Raw genomic sequence first — 18598 nt, 5'->3', positions numbered from 1 at the left:
CTCCGCCTACATCCTTTTTTTTTCTCCCTAGGAAGGAATCTGGGTGGAGAGGGAGGTTTGGTGAAGGAGGTGGGGACATGACAGATGCCTAGGTGCGCACGGAGTTTGGTGGAGTCTGGCGTCTGATGGGACAGGCTGTGTATATGGCTTTTGTGAGTCTTCCCTCTCTGAGGCCAAGTATTCTTACTAACCCAGCAAAACCACAAACCCCTTAGCAGCACATTGTGAAGCTCTGCCCACATCCTGAAAATAAGCAAAACTAGAAAGGCAGTCTGGACGGAGTCCAAACAGTAAAGTTCAAAAAAAAAAATCTAAGCCTTCCCCTAAATTCAGTCAATACGTGTGGACTTTTGGCTTCATGCTTCTACTAACAGGTTTGGGGAACTTTTATCTCCAAAACAAAGAACTTCCAAGCTTAAGGCTCTATGGAACTGAAAGGCATCCTAAGGATTTTCTAGTTCAATGAACACTCCCCCACCTCTCCACTCCCACCTCTTTTTTTTTTTTTTTGTACTGGGGATTGAACCCAGGGGCACTTTGCCACTGAGCTCTTTATTTTGAGACAAGTTCTCTCTGAGCTGCTGAGGGCCTTGCTAAATTGCTGAAGCCTGGAACTGGTGATTCTCCTGCCTCAGCCTCTCTTGTTGCTGGGATTACAATGGTGCGCCACTGCACCTGGCTTCATCAATCCTCTTTTCCCTCTTTTCTTTCTTTCTTTCCCTTTACTATGGTACTGAGGATTGAACCCAGGGCTTCATACATGCTATGAAAGTGTGCTGCCACTGTGCTACATCCCCAGACCAAGCTAATTTTGTATGTGTGTGTGTATATGTGTGTGTGGGAGGGGGGCTGGGGATGGAACCCAGGGTCTTGTGCATTCGAGGCAAGCACTCTACCAACTGAGCTAAATCCCCAGCCCCTAATTTTTTAAAATTAAAGACATTTCTAGTAATGTGTCTATCTCTCTCTCTCCCCATATTACCTAAATTTTAGAATAATCCTAAAAACATAAGAAACTTGCTTTCAATGGTCCCAAACAGAGAGAGTTCAGGGAAATAAAATTTGGGTACAAAAAGTGATTGGGAGGGCTGGGGTTGTGGCTCAGTGGTACAGTACTTGCTCCTCACATGTGAGGCACTGGGTTCAGTCCTCAGCACCACATAAAAATAAATTTTAAAAAAATATTTTTAAACAGTGATTGGGAGTCTTTTTTGTCTATACTTCACAAATATATTTTTAATGTCACTTTTAATTTTCAGACTCACTCCACCTACATCATTTTTTTTTTCTCCCTAGGAAGGAATCTGGGTGGAGAGGGAGGTTTGGTGAAGGAGGTGGGGACATGACAGCACCTGATAGCACCTAGAACAGAAATTGAGAATTCAATGGAATCGATGTGTACTCTGGTTAAATGCACTTTGTCTAGTCCATCTTTAGCAATACCCCTCCCTAATGGCTGAAGTTGGGAACACAATTTGATGGTGGGCTCAATTTTCCATTTTCCTAATTCAGCGCAGCCCAGGGGCCAAGCTGCCCTCCCAAGTCTCCAATAAGACTAGAATCCTGCCGAGGAATGTCCTATGGCCTTTCCCATCCAGGACAGAGCTTGTCTGGAATAAAGGAGCCTCTGGGAGCTGGATTTTGACTTCTGCAAGGACCTGTGTTGTTGGGGCCTCAGGCTACTCAGAAAGCACTGCCCAGAGCACTTGTTTTCACATTGTGTTTGAGTGTATATGGCAGGACTGTGCAAAGAAAGTTAACTCCTCTGTTGGTTGACCCCAAATCTGCAGGTCTAGGACTAATGACAAGCTCAGGGAAAGACAAAGCTGGCCAACAGAACAGATCAGGGGTATAGACTATTCTGGCTTCTACTTATGTCTCTGAGCTCAGAGTCAGTGGGAGAGGGATGGCACTTTTCCAAGGAGTTTTAACCAGCTCACCCAGCAAACCCTCTCCAGGAGCACCTAGTGCCTTGAAATTTCAGGGCTCTGGTTCTTGCCCTCCTCAATCAACCCTCTTTATGAAGCTAAGCATTAAGGGAGAGAACTCTCTCTCTCCCTTAGCGTGCCCAACTCCATATTTAACTTCACTAGACCCTTGTCTTTCAATAGCCAGACCCTTGTCTGACAAGTCAGACCCTTGTTCTATCAGACCCTTGTCTGACAATAGCCAGGTGAAGTGTGTTTTTGCTTTATTTTGTTTTTATGGTACTAAAGATTAAACCCAGGGCTGCCCCACTGAGCCACACCTCCAGACCTATTTATTTATTCATTCATTCATTTAAAGACAGTTTTGCTGAGTTGCTGAGGCTGGCCTTAAACTTGGGATTCTCCTGTCTCAACCTCCAAGTAGCTGGGATAACACATGTGTGCCTGGCAGTATGCTTTCTTTCATTTCCTACAGTGATCAGCAACAGAGCTTCTGGCCTGTCCACTGAATTGCATGTAAGTCCACTGTTTTTGTTGAGATCTATAGAATTGAAAAATGTCTTATAATTTGACTATTAAGACCATATGTGGCAAGACATGGTGGCATATGCCTGTAATCCCAGTGACTCAGGAGGCTGAAGCAGGAGGATCACAAGCTTGAGGCAGCCTCAGCAACTTAGTGAGACCCTAGGCAACTTAGTGAGGCCACCTCAAAATAAAAGTAAAAAGGACTGCAGATGTGGCTCAGCAGTAAAGTGCCCCTGGGTTTAGTGTCCAATACAAAAAAAGAAAAAGAAAGAAAGAAAAAAAGACCAGCTGAGCATCTTCTGGCCTCAAACTCCCACCTGTCAAAAGGCACCCACCAGACTAATCAGCCATCTCCTATATGTATAAACCACTCCTAAATCAGCTTCCAGCAAGATGGTCCTTTAGGATAACAGACTGCTGGTCTGCCATCTTGTGATCATCATTGGAATAAAAGGCCTTTCTCTCCCACCACCCTGCCACTCAACTAATGGCTCCATTGTGCAGCAAGCAGACCCATGTTTGCTCAGTAACATTTTCTGCAAAAGCAACTAGGAAGTCAGAGTATGTTCAGGTCTCACAATTGGACAGACTTGGCATCTGATCTCAACTCTTACTACTTACTAGCTGTGTTATTTTGGTGAATTCATAAACCTTTCTGAGCTTGTTTTGTCCTCTGAGGATATCAATCCCTAATATGCCAAAATGCTACTATAAGGACAAGGGATAGAACAGAAAGAAAGGCCAAAGTGTGACTTCAATTAATCATTGTTGTTAATATTACTATTATGTGTATATGGTAGACTATTCCCATATTAACATATTGTCACTCTTATTTAATGTTATTCCCCCCCAATCTGCATATGTAACCATCAAGTGATATCTTCACTTAGAATATCTAAGAGCTGCCTCAAATTTAACATATTCCAACCTAACTTCTGGCCCACCCCACCCCTCCACCTCCCACATTCTCCCCAATCTTAGGAAATAGCAAGCTCTGTGGCGGCTACTAGGTCCCTGTCCCTTTCCTCCAGTGTCAAGCTGTCAACAGATTCTGTTGGCTCTACTTTCAGAATATACCCCAAATCTCACTCCTACCCACTGTGCTGCCCCCATCTTGTTCCATCCACTCTCCTTTTCAGGCTGAAAATATCAGGCTGTATCCCCTTCATTTCTTCTGTTCTAACCATGTGGGTCTGTTCTTCTCTAAATGCGAGGTAGGCATACTCCTATCTCAGGGGCTTTGCTCTGGATCTTCCCTCAGATGCTGTCTGGCTCACCCCCACTGCTGCTTGCATCATCTTATAGAGAGGAATTTTCTTCCCAACTTGGCTTAAATTGCAAGTATTAACCTCCCTCCCTTTACTGCCTTTTCTGGCCACGTTCCAAGATATGGCATAATTTACTTATTATCAGGTACCTCATTGGTTTATCAACTCTAGAAAGGTAGGGACCTCGTTCATTGCTGTGTCCCCAGCACCCAGAATAGTGTGGGGCCCAGTGTAGGTGATCCCAGGTGGATGGCATAGGCTTAAAAAAGATGATTTTGTGTGGAGCAATGGAGTCAGTTTGTATCAGAATCCAATTTGCCTCTTAATTTGCCCAGAGTTTTTAAAGAGACTTAGCTCTCAAAACCACAAAATAGGAGAATAAGTTTTTCAGTGTTGATGTTGGGAAAACTGAAACACTCATGCCAAGCACCCTGCACAGTGCCTGGAGGGTTATAGACCCTTGGTAGAATGTTCCCCCTTTCCCTAAGTCTCCAGGGTGTTATGTTGGCAGCCACAAGTGGGTTAGAATCCAGGCCTCTGACCTCCCATTCCCAGGTGTTCACCCTGGGAATACAAGCCTCTTGCATTCAAGTGCGTCCAGAGAGAAGTGAGAGCTGAGAGATCAACCTGAAGGGTATATATGCATGCACTACAGGGCAAGTACACAGGGGCATACACATGTCAGTGACAGATGACAAAGGAAGACTGGCTCTGAGTCACAGAGAAAAGGGCCAGTCATAGAGCATATGCTCTGTTTAGGAAGGCTAAGTTACAGGGTGACTACTAGGAAGGTTCCCTACCTAAAGAGTCCAAGCATAATGCAGAGACCTGAAGAACTTTTGCTCCTTTCTAGGCAGGATATACTCTCCTGTGGTTCAGGGTTTCTTGTCTCCAAGCAGCATGGCTCACTGCTGACCCTCAGCTCCCAGGTTGGTCAATTCTGCTTGCTTTATCCCAAACAGAAATCCCAATTTGAACCCTGGCTCTAGGGCCTGCTTCGTGCTGGGAAGCTGTCAGCTACAGCGACCTGTGCTAAGGGAAGGGCTCCTTTCCCAGGATGTAGGACAGCATGCGGGGCAGACACTGGGCAAGGGTTCAAATAGCAGCTGCCACTCACTCGACAGCCAAGTGATGTCTATGATCCTTTCTCATCTGCAAAATGAGAATTACAGCCAGGAGTGGTGGCACACATCTGTAATCCCAGTGGCTCGGTAGGCTGAAGCAAGAGAATAGTGAGTTCAAAGCCAGTCTCAGCAAAAGCAAGGGGCTAAGACAGTGAGACCCTCTCTCTAAATAAAATACAAAATAGGGCTGGGGATATGGCTCAGTGGTTGAGTGCCCTGAGTTCAATCCCCAATACCCACCCCTCAAAATGGGGATCACACAACTCCTACCTCACCCAGTTCTTGGGAAAATCAAATGAGGCCACAGCAGTAACATGCCAAGCCAACTCGCCAGCACATGATACTCAATACACACCAAGTTCATAGTCACATACATCTTGGAGGGTAGTACTACCATCAGTGCATAAAGGCACTGTGGTCAGAGTAATCCCTGAAAATCTCCTAAATTACCCACAAAGTCTGCAAATACCATATTATCCATGGGCCACTGGACTCAGGCACTCCCCAAGCCTAACATATTGCCAAGTTCTCACCTGCACACCTGAAGCAGCCAGCTTTGTGCTCAGGGCCAGGTTGGGCAGAAAGGGATCTTTTGAGCACTCCCAGCAGGTGCCCAGGCAATACAGGTTTTTGGAAAATAGAGGTCTTTAGCTCCCTGCCCTCAGTCCGGGCTCTTGCTTGTCCAAGGGTTTGGGACCCTCCCATGATGCTTTCAGTTTTGACCTTGAGAGTATACTTAACTAGAGAAAGATCATGTTGCTAGGGCCTCATTTCAGTCTCCATGCTGCCTGGTTTGAACTCTTCTTACATTAGGGCCCAGAATAAAACCTGGGACGAAGGCAGTCTGTTTTCCCTTCTGAGCCAAACTTTCTCCTTATGGCAGGCACCTAAGGCAAGGTCCCTGCTCCTGGTCAAAGAACTTCCTGTCCCAGCTGCCCTTGGTTCATTCCTTCTGGGAAGCAAGAGTTCCACCATATCCACCTCCCACCACCACCACCTACAAGCAACACAGGAAACAAGCCCAGGTCACAGGACTTGGAGGTGCACCACAATATGGGCACTTATCCAACTGACCCAGTGCAGGGCTGACGTCCATTCCTCCCTCCCCTGCACAAAGATCACACTGGGACACTGGGTCGTCCCCCACACTCTTTATTTGTTGATTCAGTAGCTCCCCTCCTCTTCAGATGAGGTGGTCCCTGCTGCCTCTGACATGCACGTAACATGGGGGGGTCTCTCAGACTGCAGACCCCACAGCAAGGGGATGTGGTCCCAGTCACACAAGGACCAAAACAGCAACTAGGGGTTGGAGTCTTGGGGGAGAGTCCCAAGTTCAGGAAGATGGTTAGAAATGGCCTTCAAGGGGTAGAGGAGCTCAGAAGTCCAAGACGGGGCTCGGGTAAGGGTGGCCCCTAGGGAGTGCTCCAAAGTTGTCAAGGCAACACTGTCTGGAAGAGCTGCAGGGTGATCACTCCACCAAGTCCCTCTCCAACCTTGGTACCCCTGCCCTCACCAACACCCATGCCCACCTGGGGGGCATCTCAGGCAGGGGTTGTCCCCTCTGAGGCTCCCTTCCAATAGGCCCATCTTTCTGGTTTCACAAGGTGACCCTGGTCCCAGGTCATGTTACCACTCAGCTTTGTCCCTCCAGCCCAAGGGGGGTAGGAACTGCTTCCTGCTCTTGTTCACTGCTGGGCCACCTCACGGTCCCACCTGTTCTCGGCCGCTGCTCTCAGCAGCACCACCAGTTCCCACTACTCGATTCCTTCTGCTGAAACACTCTTGCTGGTTTCTGTATGCCCACCTGGACCTGACCGAAGTTGATGTCAAATGCATCTCAAATTAAAACTTGGGCTTGTGTGTGGTACTGGGGAGTGAGCCCAGAGCCCTGTGGTTAGAAAAGTGTCGCCACTGGACTATATCTTCATCCCTGAATCCTGGACCCTTTATCTTCTCCACAAGCCCCATTTTCCCCATCTTAACAAAGGAACCCACTCTCCTCCTGTGGTTCAGGCTAGAGTTAGGGTCACCCAGAACGTGCTCCCTTCCTACCCTGACCTCCACACCACTGCAACCTTTCTACACTTATCTTACACTTGGCTCCGACTCTCGCCACCACTGCCACCACCCTGATCCACTCACCACCACCCCTTCTCCCCCTGCTCGAATCCATTCTCCACACCTCAGCTAAACAACTGCTTCAACAGTCATGGATCCTGTCACCCTCCCAAACCCTCCAACAGCTTTCCATTACCCTGAGAATAAAACCCAAAACCTACCTGGGACCAGAACATCCAACCTGTCCTTAATTTCATCTCTTCACACTTGATCTGGGTCATAATGGCCAGTTTTCTAGGCCTTCCAATAAAACAAGCTGATCCCCACCTCCTGGCCTTTTTTATTTTTGCCTCTGTCTGAAAGATGTTTCCTGAAGGTCTTCCCATGGCCACATCCTGTGCTTCTCAGCCTAGCTTCTCTGAATGCACAATCGACTACACCAGTCCCACACTGCCACAGCCTGCTGAGTCCTCACAGCACTTGTCCCTCTTTGGAACCACCCTGCTGTGTGTGTGTATGTGTGATTGTCTCCCTTCACTAGAACCCAACAGATAAGGTCAAGGAATCCTCTCATTTCCTGCTTTGCTCTGTGCCTACAGCAGTGCCTGGCACAAAGTAGGTACTCAATAAATAGTTGCTGAATGCAGAACAAAGGAGACCCTGGGGGAAGGGGAGGGAACCAGTGGTCTCTCAGGAGACAGTGTCCAAGGGTTCCCAGTCCAGGGTGGTCCCATCAAGTGACTCGGTTGCTGTGGCTGAGGACCCTTGGCAGGTCAGAGGGACATGCTGGTGAGGTTGTCCTGGCTCAACAGTCCCTTCCGGCCTGCGCCAGCTCCGTGCCCACTGCCCCCAGCACCCCCGCCACCCCCACAGTACTCATGCAGCCTATGCCGCAGCGTGACAAGGGCTGACCCTAGGCAGGCACCATTGGGCGCGTGGGGCCCACCAGGCAGCTGGAGTAGCAGTGTGGCCACACCAGCCATGCCATCTTCTGTGGGCTCCAGGGTGATGGGCCCAGCTCGCAGGCCAGCGGTGGTGGCAGGGATGGCTGGTGGGCAGCAGCCTCCTCCCATGGGTCCCCAGGGGCCACCAGTCCCTGTCAGCAACAGGGGTGCCAGGAAGGGCTCAGAGCGGCGAAAGGCAGGTGGAGGGAGCCCAGGTGGCTTCCAGGCAGGGGCTGGGGCAGTAGGATCTGGTGGGAAGCAGACGGTGACTTTGGCAAAGGGGCGGCTGGCCATCTTGGTCATCTCCTGCAAGTGCCGGCGCTGCTCCTGTCGCTGGTCCAGGGCCTGCTTGGCTTTCCAGAGGAGCACACAAAGTGACAGGAAGAGGAAGAAGCAGGAGAAGAACACAGAGAAGAAGACAAACAGATCGATGTGGGCCTGGTCCTGCCGGAAGAAGAGCAGGCCTTGTGAGTCAGCTGAGCCATTGGTGCCTGGCCCACTTGGGTCTCCCACACCCAGCAGCAGCAGGTAGAAGCGGCTTGACTTGAGAGCATGGTGTTCATGTGGGTAGGTGATGACCAGCCGGTCCCGCACACTGCGCACCACCAATACTGCCGATGGCTCCGTCACTGTCACGTATGTAATCAGGCCCCGTGGCCACACCTCCCGAACCCGTGGCTCTGCTGGGGGGCCCGACCCACTCCCAACCCCTGGTCCACTTGCATCTCCGGCCCCCCGCGGCCCTCCATCAGCAGGAGGCGGGGGTGGGGGTGGAGGCGGTGGGGGCTGGATATGCACAGTGTGGACGCCGGTGTCAGGGGCCACACGGACCACAAAGGTGTCATAAGAGGTGGAGACGTAGAGGTCCACAGCACCAAAGGTCACATCCAGCGTCAGGCGAATGTCCACGTTGGTGAACTTGGGCTGCACGCCAAAGAGTACAGTGCGCCCGGGGCCCAGAGCCCGGCGCTTGGGTTCATGAAAGCAGTTGGTCTGGGAGGTGGGGTCCAGGCAGCACTCCTGCTCCACCGAGATGAGACGGTAGCACTGCTGGCCGCCCAGAGGGCTCCCGTGGAAAGACTCCCGGCATTTGGCACACTGTGGGAAGGACACAGGGGAAGGTGGGCATCAGGACTGAGCATGGTACAGGGCTGGCCCCCAAGCAGGACAGAAACATTGCACCTGTTGTCAGCAGCCACAGCCTTAAGTCCCCACCAGTGCCCCAGCCACTGTCATGTGAGACTCTAGAATGTTCCAGCCACAGTGCGAACACGGCTAGAACCTGACTCTCCAGCACTGCTGTCCCTGGTGTCACCTGCAGTGGCTCCAGCACTCTGAGGCTCAGCGGTGCAGAGCTGTGTTGGGGTCTAACTCCTCACTAGCTGTGTCCTCTAGACCAGTGCCCTAACCTCTCTGAGCTTGAGTCTTCCTCTATATGTAGACAGGAGCCAACGCTTGCTCAGGAGACTTCTTTTTATTTCCCTTCAGTGTGAGAGATTGAACCCAGGGGTGCTCTACCATGGAGCTGCATCCTCAGCTCTTTTTATCCTTATTTTTGAGACAGGGTCTCACAAGTTGCCAGACTGGCCTTGGACTTGCAATCCTGCCTTGGCCTCCCAAATCTCTGGGATTATAGGCATGTGCCACCACACCCAGCTCAGGGGACTTCTGATATCGTACACACAGCACCTGGCACAGGGTTGTCCATCTTAACTGCCCACATAGGTGCTTCTGGACTGTTAGATACATTTCAACCGTAGGATCTTTGCACAGGCTGATCCTCTGTCTAGATGGCTTATTCTCATATGTCTACTCATGTGACACACTCACATTGGCTGCAAGTGCCACTATCTACCATTTCTTCCTCATTCACTGTATCTACCATTTCTACTACCTAACAAGCCCTACCCCAGCTTCTGCCTAGTTTTTCTCCTTCCCACTCACCACTGTGTACACACAATGTGTGACTTACTCATCTGCTAACTCCTGACTTCTCTGTGAGAATGTAAACTCTGTAAGGACAGAACCTTTTGTTTGTGCTGTTCTCCACTGGGTCCCCAGTGCCTCCCACAGTGCTTGGTATATAGTAGGTGCTCAATAAATATTTGTTGACTGGATGAATGATCACTATTATGATTCCTCAGCTTTGTGGAAACCATTCAAGTCCGTCCAGGCTCCAAATACTATCATCTGCCTGAGCTGGGGCAGAACACTGAATGTCTCTGAGCCTATTTTCCTCTTAAGTCTGTACTTCACCAAGGCCCCTGCACAGCCTTGACAAGCCTTCCACCTCTGAGCTGTTGCCACCGTCTCTGCAGCGCAGGGCCCAGCTCAGCAGCAGGCACTCGCCACATATTACTACCGCTGATTATTACAACTGAAAAAACCTGCCACTTCAGAGCAGGCAATGGAGCTGCTACAGCAAGAGGTGTGGACTAATCTCTGGGACTGTCAAGTAAAGGGCAAAGAGCCTTCTGGTCGGACACCAAGAAAGCAAAAATTCTGGTCCAGGATGGAAATGCTGGAGGTTTAAGGCTTGGAAACAGGCACCTTGGGTGGAGTTGTAATTCTGCAGATTGGGTGTTCCTGTAGGTGGGAGGAGGAGATTGAGGTGAGCAAGAGATTTCTCTTCCCTGGAGAAAGAAGGTGGGTGGTGGAGCTGTGCTCCAAAGAGGGAGCATGAGTTGTCCTCCTTGGGGGAGGTAAGCCTGTGGCCTGGCAGCCAGGTGCTCCAGGAGCCTCCTCTCTGCAGAAGAAAAGGGAAATGGACTCAAGGGGGTTTGGGTCTGGGTATTAGAATGGCTAGGAGATCCTCTGTTAGCCCCAGGCCACTGGGTGGGAGCAGCCACATGAGGAAAACCTGCCTGAGAAAGAGGCCGACACTGAGCAAAGCAGAGTCCAGACACAAGGAGACTCCTGAGGCCACTGTGTGAAACGTGAATGTGGCCATTCCTGAAGGCAGAACCCAGACCTCAATTTTTTTAATCTTCTTTCTCAAAACAACCCTCACCCTGCACAATTCAAAGGACCACCCTCTACCCCACCCCATCTGTCATTAACTCAGTAATTTGTAGACTGAACACAGCCAAGACCCACTTCTGTCTTTTACCAAATCTCAGCTTATACACTATCTCGAAGGGGACATTTTAGGAGAACGCCATTGGCAAAGGCCAATGCTTTCTAACCACGTGTTCCATGAGCCCAAGTTTTACATTTGATTATTGATAAGAAAAAAAAAAAACACCTCAAAATGTGGTTAAATCAGTAACAGTAAACCTTGTGAACTCCCCATTGGGAGCTTTTACTTAATCCCTCAGGGGGAGAGAATACAATGTCAAAGAAAACTAAATTTTGCCAACCTGTTGACCATTCTAAGTGAAGAAGCATTCCACAAGCACATATCCAAGGGCTACATGCCAGGTCCCTGCCTGAGAAGCCATGAGGGAAGAGTGTTTCAAAACTGATTCCCAAATATTACTATAACAAATGTACAAAGTGCAATAGGAAATGGCAAAACAAGAAATTTGGGGGAAATCTGGAATAATTGGGAAGAGTTTCACAGAGACGGTGTTTATGCTGCATCTCAAAGTGGGAGTTGCCAAAAAGACAAGATGGGAGAGGGTGCATTCTTTTTTTTTTGTAGGGGAGGGAGGATGGTACCAGGGATTGGGGTCCCAGGGGCACTCAACCACTGAGCCACATCCACAGTCCTATTTTGCATTTTATTTAAAGTCAGGGTCTTACTGAGTTGCTCAGCAGCCTCGCTTTTGCTGAGGCTGGTTTTGAACTCGCGATCCTTCTACCCCAGCTCGAGAGCCGCTGGGATTACAGACGTGCGCCACCACACCCAACGAGAGAGAGGGTACATTCTGAGTAGTGGCAATGAGGCAAAGCAAGGAGCCATGAAAGGGCCTGGGCTGTTCATGAAAACAGGGAAAGCACAGTGAGGTCAGAGAGTAGGACGTCTACTTGGGAACAAGGAACATGAGGTTCAGAAGTGCCCAGCACACCACGAACTTCGCATTCTCCCCTGTGGGCAGTGGTAGACCCAGACGTCAGTTTTGAGATTCAATACATTTTCTTTTCTCCTTAAATTACCATGAGATGGGTTTTCCATTACCTGCAACCTCTGAATTATGACTATATAAAGGAGATAGTTTCTGCACCAGTCTGGGAAATCCCAGAGGCCTGTCTGGGTCCTCAGATCACTGCCCAGGGCCTGAAACTGACTCAGAAACAATTTATTAAGCTGATCTTGATCCAAAGACCACAGGTTCAGAACCATGTGTCAGTTCTGCCCAGGACTGGTACCTCATCCCACCTCTGACCCTTTGCAGATATGGACTTGGCCCATAACTTGCCTCTCCAGCCTCACCTGGTACTTGTAGCAGTCTCGGCGATCACTGGGGGAGCTGCCCTGGCACGTGCCAGTCTCTGTGTTGTTCTGGCATGGGCAGCCCGTCCCGTCCTGCTCGTTACAGGTGTCTGCATGGCCATTGCACTGGCATCTGAGGATGGAGAAGAGAATGGGGGTTATAGAGCTCCCATGACCTCTGAGGTTCACAGAGGTCAAGCCAAGGCCGCAGAGTCATTAAATGGCAGTCAGGGTTGGAACCTAGGTTGGACTGACTCCAGCTCCCTGAACATTTGGAAGGAAAACATGGAATGGGAAGGTCATTTGGGGACCTTTCCCCTCAGCAACCCTCTCTCCTTGCTCCCCCATCTTGTCTCCATCCGGGCTGCTCCGCAGCTCTGGCTTCTAAGGGAGGGGGCCTCTCGTCTGAGCTCAGCTCATTTTCCCAACCCTGCCCCGGCCTAGAGCCCCCTGGGGACTTTATCTTCTTCTGACTGAGAGCAGAAGACTGGAGGCTGGGGGGTCCAGAATGATTCCTAGGGCAAAGGCAAGGCCCCAACCCCCTTCCTCTCACTTGGTGCATTTGCCATCCAGGAGGAAGTAGCCGTGGAGGCAGCTCTCGCATTTGTCCCCATAGCTGTTATTCTGGCAGTTCACACACACAGCTTCGTCTTCACTAGGACCCTCTGTCACCCAGTTTTCAATCTGGAAAAGCACAGGGTGATTACAAATGGAGCAGCCCCCTCCTCCCTGGGATCCAGGTGTCCAAGCTCCATCCCCCTCTTCCTCTAGGACCCTGGAGTCCAGGCCACCTGCTCCCACATCCCTCAGACCCAGACTCTCACCTCCTCTGGATCCAGGGAGTACTTTTCTGGCTCCCTCCTGGCCATTTCAAGCTCCTTCCTGGAGACGCAGACGTGGCTATTACCACGACAGAAGGCATGGCAGGGCCGGCAGGTGCCGCCCCCCACGGCTGAGCCCACGAACAGCGGGAGGCACTGCTCACAGTGGCTGCCCTGGAAACCCAGGATAGAGTGAGTGGTCAGAAGGGCTGCAGAATCACAGGGCGGGGGACACGCAGCCTTGGCACTTGGTATGTACGGTCCCAGCCTGTCCGCCACTTTGCCCCTGCCTTCACGGGCTCACTTCCAGCCCTGTGTCCTGAGCGCCACATGCTCACCCTCCCTGGCCCAGTCTCCCCACTGTCCACGACAACAGTGTCCCCAAAGTTTTCTCACATCTCCCTGGGACAGGACTCTGCCACTGCTTCCCCATGAGTGGCTTATCAGGGCTCAGAATGAGGCTCAAAATGCCTAAGTTCAAGGGCTGGGGTGTAGCTCAGTTGCAGGGTGACTGCCTAGCATGCAGGTGGCCCTGGGTTCTAGCCCTAGCATCTGGGGGGCGGGGGGAGCCTGAGCACAGGCTAAAAGCAAGCAAAGGCCTGGGTCCCAAGGTCAGGCGGCCCTGGGTGCCCACCTTGGTGTGGTTGCGGCAGAGCAGGCAGTGGTCGCGGGCCCCCACGCCTGCGCACTCACTGTGGCGGTTGCAGCGACACTCTGTGGAGCAGTTGCGGCCAACAAAGCCGAAGTGGCAGCGGCAGTGGTCAGGCTCCACACAGGAGCCATTCACACAACCCTGGGCGCACACGGGGCGGCACAGGCCTGTCACACTGCAGGGGTCAGGGCAAAGGTCAGGGCAGGTGGCCCTGGCGGGGGCCTGTCTCCAAACACCATGGCCTGGCCCTTCCAAGCTGCCTATCTTCTTTCCACCTGATTGCTCAGCCCCCGTCTATTCCACCACTTGCCCTCTGGGGTCCACCCACCACCTCCTCCAGGAGCTAGCCCACAATCCTCCCTCTTCTTGGGGCCCTGTGACATTCATCCATCCCTGGTCTCCCTCACCATCCTGTCCCACCCCAGCCAAGCTCACCACTCTCCTCCTCCCTGGATCAATACCACTACCTCCCGCCTCGGGCTGCTCATCCTTCCTGTCTGGCTAAGCTCTGGACTTCTTCCCTCACTGCTCCCACGGGGTCTCCCCCCAGTCTGGCCAGCCCATCCCTCCTACCCACATCCCACAGGGCCTACAGCCTCACTTGTCCATGGTGTAGCCCGTCTTGCAGCTGCACTCGTAGCCGTGGGGCTGATCATGGCAATTCTGGGTCTCATTGCAGTCATGGTGCCCATTTGCACACTCGTCCTCAGGGGGGCAGGACAGGAAGGCCCAGGATGCCGCAGGACGCCCACATGTCAGCCCTGGCCCCAGGAATACAAGGCTTAGCCTGGGGAACCTCTACACCACCCGCTCCCAGCCACCCGGGTCATTGTCCCTGCTTCCTCTGAGCTCCATTTCTGAGATGAACCCCAGTGTCCCCATGTTCTCTGCCCCAGACCCAAACCGGCCTTCTTGCCTGGCTCCCATACCCTTCTCACCATCACGGGGGCCGCTGAGTCCACCCTCCATGCAGCGGCCGCCCCCATCCTGGCCCCCCCAGGCACACCAGCCACAATGAGGGCGCCGCAGACAAAGGGCACACTGGGTTGCCTGCGCACAGCCCAGGGAGCAGCTCTCAGGGCCCCGGAGCAGCCGCCCGCAGCCTCCAGCCATACATCTCAGGGGCAGGTAGGAAGGGCTCAGACACTGTTCAGGAAGGAGACATGGGGATGGGGAGAGAGAGGCAGAGAAAGAAAATCAAACACTGTGGCGCTTGCCCAGGACAGCACCTCTTCTCTGAGTTTCCCCCCTCCCTGGCCACAGTCAGCCCAGGACATTAGCTGGGCCATCACGTGTTCTCACTCAAGCCTTTGTAACTAGACATCAGGACTGGAAGTGGGGCCAGGAGGTCAGAGGAAGTGGGAGATCACATAGACTTGGGCTGGGGGAACATTTGGGGCTGGAGGACGTCTGGATGAGCAGAAAACACACCAAATGAACAGGACACAGAAGGCAGTAGCCAGAGAGATGGAGACGAGACCTCATATCCCAAAGACAGGAGAGGCAGAAGGAGAGGCAGTTTTCCAGGCTCCATTCCCAGCCCCTCATGAGGGCAGCGTGGACTTTATATCCCATGTCCTAAAGGTACCACTGTCTTGGGGCAGCAAGTTCCTCTTCCCTACCCAGCTCAGGTGCTTCTGTTCCTGGTAGCTCTGAAGGCAACCACCCAGGATCAAACAGAAGAGGGTCAGAAGCAGGGCCGTGAACCACAGTTGCTTAGAACAAATGTGGTCCTGGCTGCAAGGCAAAAAGGTCCTCCCCTCCCAGCTGGGAGGCCGAGTCCTGGATGAGGGGCCCGGCAGCGATTCAGAAGCCTTCACTCTGTGTGGGGACCCAGACGGTGTGCACAGTGAGGTTTAGACCCTTGGGAACTTCCTGGGTTTATACACTTTTTATTTACTGCACAGACCCTAAGTGAAGTAGACGAGGGAAGACATTTAACCCGTCTGGCTGCCTGAAAGCACTTAAGAAAAAGCAAAAGCAGCCTTGCAATCCTGAAATAGAAAACCTGGCTGCCGTGGTCAGAGCTCTGAGCGCACTGAGGGTTGGGCCTGCCAGGAGCCGTGTCTTGCGGAACTGCCAGAGGCAGACTCTCTGCCAAGGAGTCTAATACTGCCATGCCTAAGGCATGTAATAAATCCTGCGTGTTCTTTTTCTTGTTAAAAAAAAAAAATCTCAAAAATATTCTCTACCAGGCTAGGCTTCCAGATCTAAATTTAGTGCGTGCACTGGCAGATGGTGGGGCAATCCAGGAGCAGGCAATGAGAGTCCTGGGTCCTGAAAAGCACTTCAGAACTTCCCGCTGTGACCTTCCTAGCGGCGAACAATAAGGCCCAACAACCTACCCTGCATTTCCTGTGTTCCTAGAAAGAATAGGTGAACAGTAAGTTCCAGAGACAATCCCAGCTTGCCTGTTGACATACACCATGGATTAGCAAAGTGCAAGGTGCTCGATAATGAAGTTATTGAAGGGGGGGGAGGAAAGGAGGGAGGAGGGAAGGAGCCAGGCCAGGGAGGAGAGCACTCAGCTGCCTGCCATGGGTGAGGTTAAAGCCATTACAGAGAACAATGCAAATAGTTCGAATCTGGCAGTCTCTGAACAAATCATAACAGGTTTAGAGCCCACAGCTATTGACCTATGTGGGGATATTTGACCTATGTGGGGGATGTTCTTTAAAGATCTGAGCCAACATCTTAAAGCTAGGAGATTTCATAGAAATCATATCAGACAAAAGTCCCCTTGTATTCACACACAGCATCAACCTGTGCTGCCTGGCTCGTGGACAGGCTGTCCCTCCGATTCACAGGCCCCACACATCCTCCTGCCTCCTGCCTGGAGCTTCCTCATCTCCTGAGCTGCCTGGGCTGTTCAGGCATCTAAGCCTAGCGGGTGTGGAGGAACTGGGAGGGGCTGGGGGAGCTGTGTGAGACAGCAGATGCTCGGGTGTTGCCTTCTGGTCCCAAAAATCCCCACAAAGACAAATTATAGAAATCTCAAGAATATTTGGGGAGGCCTTGTACTGCCAGGACCTCAGGTTTGAAGGCAAAGGGCCTCTGTTTGCAGCAGACCAACACCAGAGGGTCCTCTGACCTTCTGCCACACTGATAGTCCTCTGAGGAACCCTCACGGGTATCCTCTGGGAGTATCTGACATGGAGGTAAAGAATCCTCCTAGTGGGTGGAACTCAGGATAGTAGATCAGTCCTCCCACCAGTGCTCATTACACCAGCAGCGGTAACTAGCTATGACTCCTTACTGGATGGCAGGTACTGTTCTGTGCTCTAAGTAAATTCTCCTACTTAACTGATATGACCTCCTTATGGAATAAGCTGTTGATAATGATTCCCATTTCCCATTACTTACTGAGATTTAAGAGAGGACAAGTCACTCAATCAAAGTCAAACAGCTGGAAAGTGACAAGGTTGGATTTAAACCCAGGCCCAGCTGAGCTTGGACCCTGAGCTTGGAACCTTAGCCCGTGATCACAAGACAAATGAGCCAAGATGCCACTTGCAGGCATCTAGCCATAGATGCCTGAGGTCCTACACACCCTGACCTCCTGGGCTGGAACAGGTTGGATATTATTGTCACCTCTCAAAATGGAAGTTCTAATGGTAAGTGTCCCATTTTCCCTGCACTGCTGTCCAAGGTGAGAGGGTGGTGGCTGAGGTGATCACCAGCTCGTGGGCTGTGGCCAACGAGGAGGCAGGACTCTATTGGGTCTTGCACAATCAAGGTGTGAATGAGGAACAGATGTTGGGGGGAATCAGAGACTCATTTCCTACTAGAGATGATGGTGGAAGGTGAATCTGTCTTGTCCCCCACTGGGGTGGAGTAGGAGGCAAACACCTTTGTACCTGAGACAGCTAAATCACACTTGGTGAAGGCATCTTTGGAATGAACTTTCTGGAAGCTGAGAGGATGTGCTGGGCAATCAAGGGACAGGCTTTCCTGGACACATGGTGCTTGCTTTGCCCACACCAATCACCCCTCCAACCCAAGAATACAGACTAGCTCTCACCTGCCCTGCCCCATTGGAACCACATGCTCCCGGCCCTCCCCAGCCATGTCTCAGTGGACCACAGCTGGACACCTGCCTCACAAGCTGGGTCAGAGTTTCCCCTTGAAAATGTAAGCAAACTCATCATGAGAGGGCCCTATGAGAAAGTATATAGACTGAGGCCCTGTTTGTTGATGATGAAGCTGAAGGAAATCGAAGGACACAGATGTATGGAGAATCACTGAGACCACAGGCAGTGTGGCCCAAGAGCCAGAGAGCAGCAATACTCCTTGTTCTACTGAACACCCCACCTCCTTATTACGAAAGCAGCTGGGTGGCAGCATTTCTTGCAACCAGAAGCTCCCAATGTAGACAGATGGAGCAGGAAAGCAGAAAAGGGAGGTTGAGGGGGCATGAAACGACAGTTATGGAAAGAAAGCGGAGAGGAGACCATGAATGAGCAATGGAGAGACACAGGGGCTGGGGAGTCCGGGAAGGAGGCACAGAAAACAGCAGGGAATGTGTAAGAGGGAAGGAGGTGGTGTGAGGAGGAAGAAGGCATGGCGGGGCTACAGCCAGGGAGATGGAAGGAGGAGGACAGGGGAGAAAGAAAACCCACTGAGGGCAGAGAGGCAAGGGGTAGTACCTGTTGGAGGCTGCTGCTCCAGACACAGTGCTGCCAGCCCCCGTCGGCACCCTTGGAGTCCAGGCACGAGGTGCAGTTGGGCAGGAGGTGACAGGGGGTGGGGCAGGGCAGTGGGGGTGATGATTCCACGGGCATTGGAGACACATTGAGCAGAGAGTGGCTGAAGCATGTCCAGTCATAGGTGGGCTGCACTGAGAGGATGCGGCGTGTCTCCCCTGGGTAGAGGACACAGATTAGAACTCAGTCTGGCCCCC

At 51.8% G+C, this 18598-nt stretch overlaps 1 protein-coding gene across 3 annotated transcripts in view; it reads right to left on the bottom strand.

Moving 5' to 3' along the window:
- Positions 1-5984: 5984 nt before the first annotated feature.
- Positions 5985-18598, bottom strand: part of Megf8 (multiple EGF like domains 8) — a 40334-nt gene continuing 27720 nt past the window's right edge. For all 3 annotated transcript variants that reach the window (XM_046455490.1, XM_046455491.1, XM_046455492.2), the window contains 8 exons: positions 18345-18559; positions 14637-14844; positions 14300-14459; positions 13681-13873; positions 13050-13220; positions 12779-12909; positions 12226-12358; positions 5985-8948 (listed from right to left, as the gene is read on the bottom strand). In XM_046455490.1, the coding sequence (XP_046311446.1) occupies positions 7680-8948; positions 12226-12358; positions 12779-12909; positions 13050-13220; positions 13681-13873; positions 14300-14459; positions 14637-14844; positions 18345-18559 (2480 nt within the window). In that variant the 3' untranslated portion in view covers positions 5985-7679. The remainder of the gene's footprint in view (positions 8949-12225; positions 12359-12778; positions 12910-13049; positions 13221-13680; positions 13874-14299; positions 14460-14636; positions 14845-18344; positions 18560-18598) is intronic.

This window comes from Marmota monax, unplaced genomic scaffold (assembly GCF_021218885.2).
Source record: "Marmota monax isolate L192 unplaced genomic scaffold, Marmota_monax_Labrador192_F-V1.1 WCK01_AAM20220418_F8-fsc00149, whole genome shotgun sequence".
Classification (NCBI taxonomy): domain Eukaryota; kingdom Metazoa; phylum Chordata; class Mammalia; order Rodentia; family Sciuridae; genus Marmota; species Marmota monax.
Note: the sequence above shows the minus strand (reverse complement) of the source record. Positions and strands in the feature narration are given on the sequence as shown.